Source organism: Rhyacophila brunnea, unplaced genomic scaffold (assembly GCF_057557595.1).
Source record: "Rhyacophila brunnea isolate RB1 unplaced genomic scaffold, BYU_Rbru_1.0 scaffold_1, whole genome shotgun sequence".
Lineage (NCBI taxonomy): Eukaryota > Metazoa > Arthropoda > Insecta > Trichoptera > Rhyacophilidae > Rhyacophila > Rhyacophila brunnea.
The window spans coordinates 4,438,644-4,458,359 of record NW_028232751.1 but is presented as its reverse complement, the minus strand read 5'-3'; the positions used below and the strand labels follow the sequence as shown (position 1 = coordinate 4,458,359).

At 35.1% G+C, this 19,716-nt stretch overlaps 1 protein-coding gene across 1 annotated transcript in view; it reads right to left on the bottom strand.

Moving 5' to 3' along the window:
- Positions 1-17,297, bottom strand: part of LOC147079391 (uncharacterized) — a 29,362-nt gene extending 12,065 nt beyond the window's left edge. Inside the window, exons 1-7 of the mRNA XM_085940697.1 lie at positions 17,054-17,297; positions 15,746-16,049; positions 9,920-10,146; positions 7,958-8,179; positions 3,808-4,007; positions 3,141-3,242; positions 905-990 (exon numbers count right to left, since the gene is read on the bottom strand). Of these exons, the coding sequence (XP_085796823.1) occupies positions 905-990; positions 3,141-3,242; positions 3,808-4,007; positions 7,958-8,179; positions 9,920-10,146; positions 15,746-16,049; positions 17,054-17,176 (1,264 nt within the window). The 5' untranslated portion in view covers positions 17,177-17,297. The remainder of the gene's footprint in view (positions 1-904; positions 991-3,140; positions 3,243-3,807; positions 4,008-7,957; positions 8,180-9,919; positions 10,147-15,745; positions 16,050-17,053) is intronic.
- Positions 17,298-19,716: the final 2,419 nt, after the last annotated feature.

Genomic DNA, 19,716 nt, shown 5'->3' with positions numbered 1-19,716 from the left:
TTATTAAGCTATCTCAATATACTTGGAATCTATTTACAAAAAAGTTTGCATTAAGGACTCAGCCTAGCAGGATTTCAAACCAATCTCCCCTCCCCCTGTTGCCTCTCTACCAAACTGACATTGCAACCTCATACAGTAAAACCTTCCATGGGACTGAAAATCGAAAAAAATTCGAATTACGAAATATGAAATGTATGGGGGAAAATATAAAAATTTTGAATTTTCATTAATTTCGTTCCCGACCAAATTTCCGATACAATTCTTTCAAATTAAAATCTGTGCAAATACCATGTCATTAATCCATAAATTGAAGTTACCAAGTAGCTAGAATTATCGAAAAATACGAAATATTTTTTATTTTTCCAATTTGTCAACACAATTGTTTGGCATTGGTTCTCTAGTAAAACTATGTGAACATCCAATAAACAATCAACAATTAAATACCTACAGCCCTGAAACATGTGCGTTATTGTTTTTTCCTTTGAGTGGAGTGCAGTTGTGCCTCTGATGACATACCGCTGTGTGTGTCAATGGGTCATAAAATATCAGGATTAATTTTATTACCTTCGTAAAATAAGTAATTTTTGATGTTTTAAGAAAAGTCTGTCACAATTTTCAACGACTGACTCATGAAATAGTGTACTTTATTATGATGTGTTGAATATTTTTATATGCCAGGACTCGGAAATCATTTTGAATTACGCAATTCGAATTAAAGGTATGGTTTTATATGAAAATAATGTTCAAGGGACTTTTTTTTCGTGAAAATTTCGAACTACGGCGAATTTTGAATAATCAGTGTTCTTACTAACAAGGTTTTACTGTAGTCCTATTTTGGGCTATTCTTGTAATATGTAATAAGTTACGGCCAACGGAGTCGGAGAATATTTAAAACGGTTCCCACCTTTATCACAATGATTACACTGATGCCTCTTCTTACCGGTATGGTTGTTCATATGCAAAATAAGTTGGTCAGGCCTTGTAAACGCTCTGTAAATAAAAGAACAACATAATAATATAAGCATGTATGCTAAAGAACAAACATTAATCCGGAATGCCCTACGCGAATTAACTCGCCAAAACTTATTTATACTGTCAAGCCACGAGCGAGCTTGCAACTTCATTGTCAACAATCAACATCATATATAATTATGTTGTCTTGAAACTTGAAAAACATGATGATTTAGTAAATTTCACAAATTGTCATTCCATAAGTATTTCATTTTAATTTTAATTTTAAAGTGATTTATTTTATTACAGAACTAGCTGACCTAGAAAAATTATAAAAGATCTAATGTTGCACTTTTCGATCTACATAGCAGTCAATTTCGACATCATAATGGTTTTGAAACAATTTGCCTCATAACTATTATAATGGAGTTCTACTACGTAAATGGTAGTTCAATTAATAATTAATTAATTTCGACACCATTTGAAACATGTCACATTCATATTGTATCTTTGGACATAACAAATAAAATCAGTGACAAGTGACCGTAATGAAAGACAAATTCCAAAACTATGAATTGTGCTTCTTGATATGGTAAGGTGCATGTTGGGCATAATGCAGTAACATCACAAAATAAACCATTAAATAAGAAGGCAGACAAGAGCATGCGATGATAAAAATAGTTATGCATTGTGTCCAACATAATTTTGACTTTGTCAAAGATACACTGCATATCTATGCGAAGAATACATTTATGAAGGATATTCAGCACTAATTTAGACTGTATCAAGAAATTTGTATTATGCAGTTGACAGCAGGGCACTTCTTCGTGAGCCGCTGTCCTTGAACCATATGTTTGTATAGCATTTAATCAAATGACGAGTTGTTCATTGACCATTTCACCATGGAGTATATTGTATGCAATGACATTAATATGGACAAAGAATCTGGAAAAAAAATGACACTCACTTTTTTGTCGGGTCTGCCGAATGGCATAATCTGTTCTAACGCCATTACAATAAAGGTGATATTGCTATAAATTCCCAATGCTTTTTGTTGGGTCTGCCGAATGGTTCGGTTCGAACGGGTTCGCTCAAATGAACATTGACACTAGAAACGCTGTTCTAACACCATTACAATAAAGGTCATATTGCTATAAATTCGCGATGCGTGAAATCCCATACTGGAAATTGCGTGACGTCTACCTATACATGTGCGAATGTCGCTATGCGCGAATTTACTTGCTACCTACTGTATTGAGTGCGTTGTCCATTAATAATGTCATTGATTGTATGTATGTAAAAATCCGGTACTACTCTATGACAACATCTTCTTGGCTACGTGTTAAAACTGTGAACTAACATGCTCCTCCTATTTTTAGCCGCACTTTTATTATAAACTAACAAGCTCCTCCCATTTAGTCGACAACAGCGCCCTCCTTTACGTAGCCAAGAAGATGTTGTCGTACAATAGTTTGAAAACAATAATGTTCCAATTAGATTCAAGATGAATTTTATGAGGTGTCTTTATTGCTATTAAATAATTTAATGTGTAAAGTACGTATTAAATACCATTTAAGTTGTACAACATTACTGTCTGCAAACTAACGCTGCATTTTGTAACACATGTACAACTCACTCCATGGTAAAATGTTCAACGAGCAACGCGTCGTTAGATTAAATGCTATAGAGCATAATATCTTTCAAGGACAACGGCTCACGAAGAAATGTCATACAGTCAACTGCATACGTACAACTTACATGTAACCAATTTAGACAATATGGGACATCTAATTACGCAAACAGAATATGTCCACAATTCAACATTAGTGGTACAAACCAACAAACTTATCTGTAGAATGGCCAATAATGGAACTAAATACAAACTACCATAAGATACCATTTTAAAAATTTCATTTGAATATCAGATTTTGTCCAGTTATGAGTCTTGATTGGGTAGTTTTCGACAGTGGCTCCCCCATCCCAATCTTCAGATAAGTTTGTAGGACTGTAAATGATGTTTTTATGTGTCATATGTGTCTGATCGGTTTCAATGTTTCTTTTTTTCTATTGTATTGATTATCATCTACTGATACATGAAATCATGACACCCGCTGTTGTATGAAATCAGGAATCGTAGCACTACGAAAAGGTGAAATTATTTATAACTCATAATAATTTATATAGCATACCTGTGACACAGAGAACATTTGTTAGCTTTCTCTTTATTGTGTGTAAGCGCGTGCTGTTTCAAATTCTTCCGTTTAGCAAACACTTTGTCACACATAGTGCACCTGTAAAATGGAACAAAAATTGAATTTTTAAAAAAATCAGTTTTATTGTTGCATCAATAAAAAAAATCGGCGTGTGTACTTATGTACGCGCGTTAGAAGTTATACTTCTTTGGTGTAACAAAGCAAAAACAAAACTTGTGATAAACTAGATTCTTTGACTAGCTCTTAATTATCTTGTTAAATTACACACTCAAGAAAAAGGACCGCTTATTGGAACACCGTTGGTTTATTTCTATACACCTCTGACGTTTAATCGTTTGTTTACATAAGGAATTGCAAATGGCCGACAATAATAAAATCGTTGCCTAGGCAACGGAAAAATTCTAACTATAATATTATACTGTATAATCGTCACGATTGCAGTATCATACCGTGGCGTAAAGGTAGTGCGTTCGGCTGATAACCGAACAATCGGTGGTTCGAATCCAATCGAGTGCGTTTTTTTTTGTGTGAAAATGTGTCACACGAAAAACATGTCACACGCCAAAAATACGCTCTGATCTGATTTCCCAAACACGCCAAAAGAAGTATAACTTTAATAAACACCAATCAATAAAAAAATTACCTGAAGTGGGTTTGTCCTTTGGGAAGGGGCCCAGAATGCTTAGTCATATGGGCAGCATATGAGTGCTGGTTATCATAGCGGATATTACATATTCGGCAACGGTACACGACTTCCAAAACAAGACGAGATTCTCCATCTACCCCTGTCCCGCGCTCTTCTTTAATTGTAGCCACAGCACCTCCACCACTAGTTGTCACCACCTATTTAAATTAAATGTATCAAGGTGAGATGTCCGGGGTTCCAGCGGCTAGCTCAGGTGTCCATCGAACCCCGGATTCACAAAAAAAGATATTTTAAATTGAGGAGAAATTAAATGAATCCACGTCTGTCTCGTGCGTGACTTGGTATTATCTTATATCTTAAATTTTCTTTACAAGTTTATATATTTTGTTTTTACAATAAGTTTCGCAGGTCCGTACATGTTGGAAAAGGGACGCTTACTAACTTTCTTTTTCTCTTTTTTAAATTTCCCGTACCCACGCCGACCAGCAAAAAGGACTCTCGTGATTGGCCAAATTTTATCGCGTGATCTTTTTGATTTGACGAATCACGAGGACCACCTCGGCGCAGGCGCGCGGAGATTTTAACGTTGCCGCCATGCGCGGCAAGATTTATTATATTTGAATAAGTACTTATATTTAATCTTAAAATTGTCTCTTTCATCCATCATCATTTATACTTTTTAAATTAAATTAAATTTATCTTAATTACACCTCCGCCCAATATGTGATTTTCACACACCGGACGAAGGCCTTTACTTATGAATAAAAAATACTTACGTGGTTGAGCAAAGAATCAGATTAGATGTTTTATGAAGCCGTTTCTAGAGGTCAGGGTTACGTTTCGACTTATGACTACTAAATGATTATTTTACACCGGGAGAAGCCCGCCTGTAACAGGGGTGTATCAAAGGACTATTTTTATACAAACTAATGAATTTTTTCTTTTCCAACCATGTCCGATCCGAATAGGATTATATGGACCTCCACGGAGTGGAGGTTTGTATTGACAGATTTTGTTTTTACGAGAAATGGTTATCAGCCACTTGCTCAATCTGTTAGGTCCATAATCCGACTCGTACACAAATTGATAAACAGTATGTGTACTTGCCTGATCCAGGATTCGAACCTGGGACCCACGACGCAATTAGCCAACACTTAAGCCGCACGGCCATTGTGGGTGTTTAGCCATACAGTATTAAATTTGACAAATTTTAATTTTACTATGTAAATGTTCTGTACATATCTTCAATGGAACGGACAAGAACAGATTATCCATTTTGGGTAATAAATTATCATGGTGACCTTTACAGATTGGGAACCATGGCAGCGAAATGCAAAACATGGAATACCTATTTGCAAGTAAGACTATGCCCACTAAAATATGATTTCAAAGAGATCCTACAAGCTAAGGAAAATGGTGCTCCTTGGTTAACTTCTGGAACAGTACTATGTAAATATTCTGGAATGTAAAGCACAAAAAGTTGGCCATAAAATTAACACTTCAAAAACCAAAAATAAGATATCCTGCAAAGTCATAAACCCGATCCAGTCACATGGAAATATAACGGTTTGGAATGACTTATTCAAGGAAACCGAACACTTCACATATCTGGGTTTCAGTATCACCGCTAACCGTGATATGGATCAGAAGACGAATGCAGATATCCAACAATTATTACTTTGGAATCCGTAAACATCTGAAATCCAAAGTGCTATTTCGGAACACAAAAATCCAGATATACAAAACACTTCTGAGGCCAGTCCTCACGTCATATGGATCAGAATATTGGGTCATCGTAACAAGCCTGAAAACGGTCAATGATACGCATATGTCACAACCGCGAAGTCTACTAGGAATCAGGAGAGCCCAACATATTCCAAACTAGAGGTGAGTTGGAAATACTGTCACTAGTTTGTGTACTCCAGTATCGGATGAAACTACCCATACTCAGCACGTGTCGCCTAATAAACTTGTTCCAAAAAACTTGTGATGATATCATCGCGAGTCGCTGGCTAGTTGGTAGACTTTCAATACTATTGACATTAAATGCGCGCAAACGAGGTAGCACTAGAATACATTTATATTTTAATTTATTAGTCTACGCATGCGAATGACATCATCTTATGTATGAACAAATAGGCCATAAATTTTCTGTAGCAGCATATTATTCCCTCGGAAATGTGGTGAGGTGACTGAGGTGACGCAGTTTACAATAAAAAAATCATTATTATTCGTTTTATGTTCACAAGAATACGAGGGTGGGTCAATAAGTCCTTAGAAAAGCCGACAGGTGGCGCGACTAGTACTGTAAGCGGTTTGTTTTCATGCAGCGGCACTACCGATTCAGTATGCTGCGAAGTTTCAATCAGATTGGTCGGGTTGTTGTGTGTTTCTCGTACATTTAAAAAAAAAAATTGCTTGTTTACAAAAATGGAGAAAATTGAGTTTAGAGCTGTTATTAAACATTTTAATATAAAAGGGTTAACAGCAAAGGAAATAAAAAATGAGTTGGATTTAGTTCACGGCACATCTGCTCCTTCACTTGCAACTATTTATAACTGGTTAAATGAATTTAAACGTGGTCGTACATCAACAAAGGATGAACCACGCTCAGGACGTCCTGTAGAGGTGACTACACCAGAAATGATCAATAAAATCCACGATATGGTGTTAAGTGACCGAAGATTAAAGTTGAGTGAGATAATTGAGGTTACAGGGATCTCAAAAGGTAGCGTCATTTCTATTTTACATGACAAATTGGGCATGAAAAAAATTTCTGCAAGATGGGTGCCGCGTTTGCTCACAGTCGACAATAAACGCAATAGGGTGGTGGCCTCTAAAGCCCTGTTGTCGCTCATGCAACGCAATCCGGATGAATTTTTTCGTCGCTTTGTGACTGTAGATGAAACATGGATACACCACTATACTCCTGAGACGAAAGAACAGTCAAAGCAGTGGATTGCGAAAGGCGAACCATGTCCAAAGAAGGCGAAAACCGTAAAATCAGCTGGTAAGGTTATGGCTACTGTATTTTGGGATGCACGTGGAATTATTTTCGTTGACTATTTGGAAAAAGGAAAAACAATAACAGGGGATTATTATGCATCTTTATTGGACCAGCTAAAAAACAAAATTGAAGAAAAACGGCCTCATTTAAACAGGAAAAAAATCCTCTTTCATCAGGACAATGCCCGTGTTCACACATGTTTACGATCAATGGCTAAAATTGAAGAATTGAAGTTCGAATTGGTCGACCACCCACCGTATTCGCCAGATTTAGCCCCCAGTGACTTTTTCCTTTTCCCAAACTTAAAAAAATGGCTAAGTGGACAACGTTTTTTTTCAAATGAAGAAGTCATCGATCGGACAAATGCTTATTTTGAGGACCTTCCGAAAACTTATTTTTCTGACGGTTTAAAAAAAATTGAGAAACGTCTAACCAAGTGTATTGAGCTCCAAGGAGATTATGTTGAGAAATAAAAAAAAATACAAAAATAAAAACTGTTTTAATGCTTTTTTCTAAGGAATTATTGACCCACCCTCGTATTATAACATAACATAAAAGTAACTCATAAATTTAAAATGTGTTTAAAATTTTATAATAAATGGGACATTAAGCCCAGCTCAGTGTATTTTTAGCCGGTATTTCAAATACTAATATGGAGTTAAGTTTTAGTTCCAGTTTAGTATGTCGCATACGCACGCCAACCACTCTATATAATATTCCAAATACTAGTAAGTATTTTGGAACAAGTTTTGATTAGTATTTTTTTATACCGGTAGTAAGTATAGTTAGTTTTCAAAATCGACCAGTTTTCCCACCTCTATTCCAAACCATTAAAATTTTTCGACTGATATGGGACAGTCATGTCCACCTACCAACCTACACCTAGTTACCATGAATAAAATTTCTGATTCTTTCACTTTAAGTCACTACCCTATAACCACGGAAGGAATAGATGTCGGAAATGTTCAGTCATGATGCATCCACCTAACAAAATTGTGTATAAATATTTTACGAGCAGCCTCATACATCAGCATTTCACATCAGTTATACATGAACGATGCGTTTAGTAGTCATTGAAAAGAGCTATGAAATATTGATGCTTGGACTTCATTTGATATTGGAAACATATTAATATCTTACAGTCTTGCGATCATCCTCTTCCTCTTCTTCTTGCACAGCACCATCAACATTATCGGCATCATCATCTTCACTGGTTCCCGACAAATCGGGTATATAATTAGTAGAGGCGCTATTTTTGCGTTTAGGCAACTTATCTTTGTGGCATGCGCGTAGATGTCTTGCCATCGCAGCTTTATTCGGAGCATCTACACCACAATATTCACAATCATATTTTACAACCATCTGAAAATTTCCCAATTATTTTGATAAGTTGATAATAATGTAAACAACAAATGCTTAACAATATATTCCTAGTCCTTTTCTAATGTACACATAAACCACACAAAAGGATGATTTGGACCGGTGGGACACCAGGAGAGATCTTGGTAAGCCGATGAGTACAAAATTCATTTTTATTTTCAAAACACATTTATTGCAAATCATAAACAGTGTGTGTATAGTTTTTAAATATGACATAACAGAAATTTGAAACTGTTGATTGAGATTATAAGCAAATAATTCCTGACACGCATTATCTTATTATATTTCCATCATCCCATCCTCTGAGCTATTCAATATTTGACAATAGGTTTCACTCTATTAATACTTTGTTTTGAGCAAATAATGACTTCTTTAATTAAATTTTAGGTTAAAATACAATAAAAATTTAAAATTTAAATATGATAATTAAATTTTAAGTGTGCACAAATCCGTCCTGTCCTTGGCCACGTATAATAATACGTTTCATCCCAGTGTCTAAGAGAATACACTGTAGAACGTTGATTATTCAAACTAATTGGGGATAAAGATGGTCTGGAGTCTGGAGAATGATAAATCTGGATGATCGAAAACTCATACAAAAATCATTTCTAAGTATTTTTTTCAAGTAGTTGTGATTTACCGTAATTTTTGATCTAAACAGAAAATTCTATAAATCTTGTCTGAGAAACTGATTTGACATCTATTATATCGTGAAATCTTTCTTGTTCATTGGCTTGTTTTGTGGCCTTCCCACGTTGTACCCACTCTTAAACCTATTGGATCATCAATCTAATAGTATCCACGGAAAAGACGAACCAGCTAAACACGAAGCACCCACGATGGCCATGCGGTATCATGTACTCTTATAAAATCATTGGTCCTGGATTCGATTTCCGATTTCAGTTTAGTCTAATAGGTTGAGCAAGTGGCTAACATCCATTTTCTCAGAACGCCGTTCATTTTATCACGCCAAACCCTGGTGTCCTGCAGAACACTGGACGGGTAATACTGCTGTACGCTAACCTAACCAATAGGTAGAGGGCCCAAATTTAATCAGGATATAGAATCCATGCCGATGATCATAACAGACACTATAATATACCTATACTGTGACCATTCCAGCAATGCTTGTCCAATGTACGGTTGTTGGTGAATTAATTAACTCATTCACCGCGGAACATTTAATTACCACATTTAAATAACATGCTAATTATATCTAATGGCCATTCAATGCCGACTCAACAGCTGTGCCGTCAGCGCTGTAAGGATGCTATGGATTAGTGTATAAAGTGTCATGGCCGCCGTCGTGGCGCTGCAATATATTATGAAAGGATTCAGTATTATAGTTTTCGAAACGGCCATGCTTCACGTTAAACTTGCCGCAGTCTAGTTCAATATTAAATCCACAAACAAGCATTACGGTGGAATGCACATAGTCAAAGTGGTTGTAGTGTACTTTATAGACATGGACATTCGACTCCAGATATCTTAACACACGATTGGTTATATACCATTTATCACCTTTTTCCAAGATGGCCAATACGCAGGAAGAAGAGAAAAACATGGCAAACACACAAAAGTGTGAAATCTTTCATTCAACCAGGATTTTGAGTCATAGAATGAGACAGTAGTCTCAATTTAAAAATCACTAGATCTTGTTTCAACATTTGACAAGCCATCCATTTAATTTATTACGTTATTTTAAAATTCCAATATTGTTACCTTAACCGATATTGCGTCCATAACTTCGCCGATATTTTTCACCGAATGCACACGCTGCAGATGTTTTCTTAAATGATCTCTTCTGGAGAAGATTTTCTCGCACATATTGCAACTGAAACCGTCGCCTTTGTGTACGGCCATGTGTCTCTTCAACGATTTGCTTCCCATGTATGATTTACCACAAATATTGCAACTATGATGACCTTTCGAGCGTTTGGCTACAATTTCTGAAATTAAGGAAGTAAATAATATTATTGAATTGACAAGTTAGTCAATCATTTAACACACCCGGGATCTAACCTAAATACACATAACAAGAATAAGTAGAACTTATACACGCTAACACAGTTTAAGGTAGCGGTAAATTAAGGAAGAAATGTGAATAAAAAGTGACACAGGATGACAAAATTTTCGCTGGTGAAGTGTTCCACAACCTTTTCGATATCGTGGATCCCTTACAATGTGTATGAAGTTTCGCGGATCCCCACGTGATAAAAATGTGTTATTAAAACCACTCTTTTCAAAAATTTTACCGTTTTCCTCAAATTTTAATTTAAAAAATAAAGAGATGTAAACATTTAAAAAATAAAACATACTTAAAATTTATTAACATAATATAAAAAAATGTAAATTAATTGCATGTGATTGTCCAAAAAGCTCAGCGCACACATCCACCATTCATACAAGGCTTAATTAAACCTACTTTAAAAATTCTTCAATTTATTGTAAAGCCATTCTTAGCCTTCTCTATATGCATCGCTACCAAAAATGATGATTTCACAATTAAGGAATTAGATTCGTGTGGAGCTTACAATACTTTTTTTTTGCGTTTAATGCCGTTAATTGTCTTTCAAAATAATCAATAGGTATGTTTTTGAATCATACTATTTTCGTACATTACATTTAGAGATACAGCATAAATATAACAGTATAATAAGCGAAACACATTGAAAAGGATGCGGACTTATCCGGTTTATCGGTAAAATTGGACCTGGCAATCGCAACGCAAGAGGGGAAGGGTTTTTACAGTTCTGCGTAGAGCAGGATCTTGCAATCATGAATACATGGTTCCAACATCACCTAGGAGATTATATATATGGGCGAAAGGAAGAGGGCGGTGAGTCTTAAAAATCGAAAAATGAATTGATTGCAAATGAACCATAATAGACATTCGCAACGTGAGTGTAACCATGACATCTGCAAGACATATTTTGGATATATAAGGGTTTGTAGTCTTCGTTTTGTTAGGAAAAATAGAGTTTCTAAAAAAAAACCATAATATTTGGTTTATATCTACATTATATTGCATGTTCTTTCGGTTACTTCTCTTTTACATTATCAAGTTCACGACTTTTGCAGTTGTTTTGCATTTAATCTCGAAATTGAAAAATTTGCAGATGCCTTGGTTTTACACTCACGATGCCATATGCAAAAATGAGAAAAAGGATAACTCAAATCAAAACCTCTGAATTACTAAATTCTGGAGTTCCCATACAAAATGGTCTAAAAATTAATCTTACTTTGGCGGTCCTGAAAAGTAGCGATTTAAGCCTTCTTCCTTTCACACACAGATATACATGGACATCTGGTGATCGCTACAGAAACCAGATTGATTTTATAACAATCAATAAAAGATGGCAGTCATCACTGTTTGATGTACGAACCTACCCAGACGCAGGCTGTGGTAGCGAACACCAAATTTTTGTTGCTAACACTAGTCTAAAAATGAAAGACTAAACGATCTTAGACTACTCGACCGTTTATATTTAACAGTACGACATCGCAATTTAGCGAGGAGGTGCATCGTAAAATGGCATCGCTCTACATAGATCCCAGCGACAATATCGATACAACATGGAACAAGTTGAAGGAAGCCACGTTATGTACGATGGAGGAAGTCCAAAAACTCAATAATAGTAAGGAAAACCCGAAACGTCGCAAGATCTGGATATCTGTTGAAACTTGGGATGCCATAAACCCTGCGAAACCAAGCCATAATAAATAATAGTCAAAAAATACTCGTCTATCCATAAAATATATGAAAATAATGCAATTAAATCATGCATAACTTTGGATATTTTATAGAAAAATAATACTTTTTATCTATTATAGTTTGATTAGGTAGGGAGGGCTTAATGAATTTTTAAAGATGAACCGACAATATGTAATATCGACACCCTGCACAATGGTACTTTTCATTAGTACAATTTTAATAAATTTTAATGACACGACAACGTTAATTTTTAATGCTGGAATCGTAATTTTTTAGTTTATTGATATACAGTCGAACTTCGTTATTATGAGGAAGATGGGACCGACTGAATTTGCTCATTATAATCGTTACTCGTTATATCAGAGAATAGGTATTTTTAAATGAGCGGTCACATAACACAAAAAGTCGCAATTCAAACAAACATACACAATTAGAATTTTTCCCCGAAACAAGCATAGCATTCATAACTTACAAAAGAAGTTGTTTATTGTAATGAACGCTGGTACCTACTGACTTCACAAACCTTGGATTTTTTTTTCAACCATATGTGTGGATACTTTTTCAATTTTGTCGGTGAAATCATCAATTAGGTAGGTACTTAGACACATAACTAGTGTCATAAACGTAATCCGGCGGCATCGTGTCTGTCGGATTTTATTGCTTAAGGTCAAAATGTTTTTAAACGATCCACACATTAACAGTTTTAAGAAAATTTTTGATGATATTTTAGCTCGGTATATCCGATAAGGAGCTCGTTATAAAAGTCAATAAATATGGAGAAAATCATAAAATGTCAATGAATGTTTCCTCGTTACATCCGAAATCTCGCAATATCCGTGATCGTAATAACCGAGCTCAACTGTATATTGATTGAATTTTTGTTTTTTTTTTCGATTATTATTGTTGTATTATCTTTAAAATTATTTAATAAAGGGCAATCAAGTCTAAATATCCAAAAACGCAGTTACAGGCTTATACGTAGGTGTCGATATGTATTCTTAATCCAATGAAAACAAATAAGTATGAATGAAAAAGTGTGCACAATTTTGTCATAAAAATATACCAAAACTATTATGGTTAGGCAGGGTTTAATTGATTTTTAAAAACTAACCAACACTATCTGTAAATTGTGGTCTAAGTTCAATAAAAAAAATACGTATGACTAACAAAGTTTAATGTGCACTATTTAAGGAGGAATAGCCTACCTCCACCTTTCGCTACTGTATAGTTACCACATGTTTGGAGCACCAGAAGATGAAACTCCATTAAATTGATACCAACAATGTACTCTATGAGCCGAGGAAGTTTCATCAACTGGTTCATTCGTTTTTTTAGTCACCTATAACCAAATGAAACCGTCAGGCTTTTTCATTACACAGCTGAATCGGATTCACTACCGTATGGTGCCTAAAAGGTATTCATTTCAAGACATTCGATAATCCTTACTTTTTGTCTTGCATAATTTCGTGTATTTAATTATACAAATGAATTGTTAACAAATAATCTATATTTCCACCCATCAACATGTATAGAATATCTGCTAGTCAAAATAAGTATTATATTTGCTTTTCTACATCAAGCACAACTCTGTTATCAGCTATCACTAACCAGTAACCAAAATGCTTAGATGTTAAAATAACTCAAATTACATTACAAATGCTTACAAAGCAAAACATAATCAAATTACTTCAAAATATTTAAAATTTATTCTCACACAGCAGTGGGATTTCTTACTTGGTGTCATATTACATCTATCTACAAGTAAAATATAAGTAATTACAAAAATGATGCCACTCAATAGGATAGTACATTTTTGTTTTGTCTTAGGGCTTGCGCAGACAGAGCGCGGTCAGGCGGTCTGCGTTCCGCGTTCGGAGTTCGGCGTTCTTTGTACTGTATGGACTTCATACTGTATGGGTACACAGCCGGCGGTCAGACCGCGCCGGTCAATTGGAACGCTAGAGTTCTGGAGTTCTATGCCCGGAATTACAAAGAACGCCGTACCTCCCGTCCAGTCCCGTCATAGGAATTTGAGCAGTCACACAACATAGAGCGAAACCACACGGGGGAGTGAGTACGCAACAGCGGTGCTTTCTCACTTCCACTCGCAGTCGGAATATAGCGGTCTCGCATTATGCAGCGCTTGTGTCAGTACAACGTTTGTAAACAAATGGAACGCTTATTGTTGACCGCCACCTGTCTGCTGTCCCTGAACGTTAGCGGTCGACGGTCGGTTGAACGCAGAACTCCGACCGCTCTCTGTCTGCGCAAGCCCTTAATGTCAGAGCATGTCAGAGACGACGTCTCCAACAATCCCTGATGCTCGACAATATTCTTATCTTCCCAGGATTCTTCATGTGGATAGTATTTAGAGAAAGCCGAGAATTATGAGAAAACAGGTTAATTTAAAAAAAAAAAAAAAAAAACCAGACGGAGTTGAATCCTTGAGGCATCGGTAACAAGTAACTGAGTCAGTTCTAACGTCACAGCTTCAGCTTCGACGAGACAAGGGCCTGCATGGTCTGCTTTCTTATCATCTCATTACAACTAGGCTCAACTAGAGGGTTAGTTGAAACCAAAAACCGCAAAAGTCACATGTTTGATATTAAACGGTACGACAATTCTGAAGTGAAAAAATAAGGCAACGTTTTGTGCGAGTATCGCATGCTATCTATACAGTTACAGAGACGTGCGGGGTGTGATCACACAATGCATTAACACACCCACTATCTATTTTCAAAGTGGAATTAGGACGATTCGACAGGATGTCAGGTTATCTGGACAACAGACACTGGGAGCTGAATAGATGTATGAAATGCGTGAAAAGACATACGTTACGACTCCAGAGAGCAAGTAAGTGTAATACAGAATAAATGGGTGTATTAAAATACCTAACAATATAATCTAGTTTTAGTAGCTTGATTGCTAAACATATAAAGTACCTTTTAACTATTCGTTAAGTTATCTAACTGGATAGCGGAATTAGCGGAACCTTTTGTTCTGCCTATAAACACTGGCAATCCATTCAACGACTGCATTCCAATGATGCTTTACGGTAAAGAGTCATGACCATGTACAGACTCAGAGCAATCGTGAATTGTGATTTCTATTCGGGGTAGGGATTGCAATACCGTGAAAATATCAATACCGGTTTTTCGGTATTTCTTATTGAATACTGGGATTTCTTAAACATTAAAAAAAACAGAAGTAGGTGCTTATCAATAAATATAGCTATTGAATTTTTTTTTAAATATTATTTTATAGCAAAAACCTACATAATTATTATGTTGACATTTAAAAATATGTATTGATCATAATTATTGTAGAACTAGTGTTTTTTTTACAAATAATTTGAATATATTGATAATTTTAAATAAAGCCCTCAAAAGTTTATCAAGTGCAAATAAGTCCGGCTGCAGGAAAAGCTTCTTAAATTCAACGCTTATAGAATAATTAAACATTTTTGTCACGGATGTTTTCTATTTCGAAATAATATTATGATCGGGACAATTACTTATATAAATATATTTGATGAAATTTGTTTTATTATTTTTTCACCTCTGTTTGATTCACTCAATATATTTGCATTTTAGCAGCACATAACTTATAATTCATTTTCAAAGACGTAAGCGAGTGTGCTTTCTTAATACCGAAAATTCCGGTATTTTGGATTTTTAAAACCGGTATTTCGGTATTGATACCGGTTTTTAAATACCGGTATTGCAATCCCTAATTCGGGGAGTGAGAAGACGGGTAAGCATACAACATCACACATTCAGATCAAGATCCAAACGTTGATTGGAAAAAATGAATGTATGAAATTTTGAAGGTACCTTTACTATCATCGTCTGTTTTAATATTCTTTTCATCGATTTCCACCTCTGGCTCCGCTTTGAACATAAGAAAATCATCATCGTAGTCGTGAATAAGGTCAATATTGTTGGGATCATACTGTCCATCTGTTGATATCTCTTGTTTGACGATTGCCGGATCGACAATATTTGCTTTGAGAGACACCATGTGCTGTTGGAACAAATCATCTGATTTTTCACAGAGCTTCTTGAAATTTATTGCTGAGTCGAGAGATGTGACACACTGCATGCATACTTGACATGGCAATCCGTCGGTCTCAGATAACTGAAATTAAAACAATAGATGAAATATGATACCATACATACAAAATGGAAGTCACAATAAAAAAAATATACACCTACTCTGCTTATATCAACGTATAAGCAGAGATAAATGATTATTTGATAAAGCAATGCTATAACCTCTTCCACTCCTCTTGGTGGTTAGTCTTTTGCTGTAGTATATTTCTGACAAAAATGTTTAATTGAATTAATCAAGCCAGCAGCTTTTATGAATAATATATTTTATGAATGAAAAATTCAATTATTTTCAGGAAGTAAAGGTTGTATGGGATAGCCTCTCGAGACATCATATTTGTCATGGTAAACGTAAACATTCAGAGTAGCGGTGCATCATATTATCCGTGGTCAAGATGCGGTAGATACAGTACTCCAATTGGTTTTGTGGTCATGGCCTTTTGAGAAATAAAAACAAACCATAGCTGAAACACAACCTACTGTAACCCTTTTATAATAAGTAAGTTGTATTAGGTTTTTGTTTGTTTTTAAGTTCCGAAACTAACGGTTTCCAACCTTTTTCAACTTTGAAATAAACATGATACGCAATATTTCTTATCTAATTGAGAAAAGTGTGAAATTTACCTACTTTCGTAGAAGTAGGGGCATATAACAATTACCAATTCCTCACGGTTCATACCTACTTTAGCAATCAAATAATGAATCAAAGTAGATTAACTTTTTCTGCTCAGGTGGTGAAAATATTAATATGGTGATTGGTAAACAGTGCGTCGGACCCTATATAGTATTAATAAATAACTTACGATTTGTAAAATTAGTAGGCAAGGCACTTTTCTTTACTAAATAGTCTGAAAGAATATTTAAAGGTGAATGAAGACACAAGTACGTATATAATCATAGAAAGCCAATGATTTCTGCCCATTTTTAAATCAATGATAAAAGGCAACAATTGTTTCTGATCATTTTACAGAGTGGCCTTAACGATCAGACATTGTATTAATTTGAATTTAACACACGAAAATTTGTGCTTACCCTGACAGAAGTTAGTGTCATAATCATATCAGAAAAATTTGGTGTCTCCTTCGGTTGGGCAAACAAAGGAAACATGGTTGGTGCTTCGCACATACAAGTGCGGCACATTTTATTGAAATCCATATCCTTGAAATAATTGACGGATTGGCGATTGGATAAAACTATTGCATTAATGCAATAGCCAACGACGCTGGAAACGCCATGTTTTGATATCTTGTTCAGTCAGTGTAGTGTTACCATAGATAAAGTGCTATCATAGTGTTACCATTGTTAACAACACCCCCCCCAACGGGCAACATTTTAGAATAGAAAATAATGCCAGTAATACCAGAACGCAAAAACTATTGTAAAAAAAAATCCGTGTGTCTACTTATGTACGCGTGTTAGAAGTTATACTTCTTTGGCGTAACAAAACAAAAACAAAACCTGTGATAACCTACATTCTTCTACTAGCTCTTAATTATCTTGATAAATTACACACTCAAGAAAAAGGACCGATTATTGAAACGCTGTTGGTTTATTTCTATATACCTACCTACATCACTCTTCTACATAGTACACACACACCGATTTTTTTAAAATTTTAACTGCAAACAAGAACAGCGAGCATTGCAAGAATTGCATTGAATAATATTGTTATTATTCTTATGCAGTGGTGGTTTCATATTACCTATGTTATTTTTTTAACACGCATGCATATTATTCTTTTGCGTGTTTATCAAGAATGGTGTAATATGAATAGATAACAGATAACCAAAGAGATTGGACTCCTCAGTCTTTCAATCTCTTTGCAGCTGATAACCCATTACATAATTAGGTAAATTTGGTATATGATTATAGAGTTATAAAACAAAGATTACGCTCGCAGTATGGTTCGGAAAACCATTTCGAATGAAGTTTTCCTGCAAATAGGTACGTTCAAAAACCCCAATGACGCCCGGCCTCCATTGATAGATAAGATAATAATATATACCTACCTATCGGGATGGATATAATGTTATACAAGTCGGTTATCTACAGCGGCAAACACATTTTGAAAATAGCCGAATTATTGAATTATTTGTTAGGATAACCTAATCTAACCTAACATAACTTAATCTAACCTAAACTAACAAATAATCCAGCATGTCGGCTATTTTCAAAATGTGTTTTCCCAGGATAAACGTATAGAACTAAAGTATTTATTTAGATTTCAAATCTTAAAAATAAGTAAATACCTATCTGTATGCTATTATTTCAAAATAATTATTCTTGCCAGATGGAGCATATAAACACCACCATTTGTTGTTATTCAAAAAGGAAATCTTTGGGTAGGTAGATTCTGTGGTAGATACCTACCTACTAAACTTACATAAAAATGTTTACTATGAATAATTATGATAAATAATTATTTTTTGTAATAACTGGCTTCAGCATGAGTGAACGATGAACAAAAGTGATAAGTACAATAAAAATATCACGAAATTAAAATTTAACATAAAAAAAACATTCTTATTTGGATATAGGGCATAGTATCAGCGTATACTTATTGAGGTTATTATAATAAGAACCTTAAAAGTTTGTAGGTACCTACTTACTAAAACGTTGTCAGATAAATAAATAGGTACATACTTAATTCAAACTATAGACTATTGTTATTAAATACATACAAAGTTTGAAGAACTTTGTATAAATTAGATTCCTACTATAATAGATCCACCAGTATAAGTTGTCCGCTGAGTGAGGGAGGGGCCACATGCTAATATTTGACAATATATTATCACTAAATACTTGTTATACTGTGATCACTGATCACTGATGATGACTGATGAGCTTAGTTACCTGACGATGTATGATGGTCATGTATACATACACAGGGCCATCCGTGGGTAGGGCGTTCGCGTTTTATTCAGTGTACCTACGTAATAGTGAACAATAATGATTATATAGTAATAATCATTGATATATTACTTAGATGAGTAGTATCCATACAAATGCCATTTTAAAACTGTACCACAAAAGAAGATACTAACGAATATCACCTTATAATATTTCCTTGTAGGTAGGCTGGCATGGAGAGCTGACAATAAGTTCGAGTAAGATGGAAGATAGATAAGGCTTACTCGTGGGTATTGCCAGGTGGCTTTCGAGACATCGCCACCGCATACTGGATGGTTCATCCAGTATTTTACATCAATGGTAATAATACACAACCCTATTTGTTAAAAAGTATTTATATCGAGATTTTTAGTAAGGCTTATAAATGACGTAGCTATAGGAGAACGTAATGCCGGGTCCACACTGGCAACATGTCGCCGGCAACCTCGTTAAATTTTACGATAACATAATATTAGAAAAATCCTTCATAAAATCTTGGACCCAGTGGAATCAGTCTTACACATCATATCGCATGTTGGTCGGCAGCTAAAGATTTAATATTTTCAAAGGAGAATCTAACAATTGTAACATTCTTAAAATTTTTGTGTTGCCTTGAATAAAATGAAATTGTTTTTTTTTCACAATACTTACCTATTGAATTCACATTTTTTGTAAATTCTCACAGAACGAATCACACAGTAGGTACATACGTAAATCGTTTTTAGCTTCCCGTGTTTCACATTACACGTCATCGTTTCACGATGTCATTAGTCTAGTGACGTCCCTAGACAAAATGCCGCCCCTAG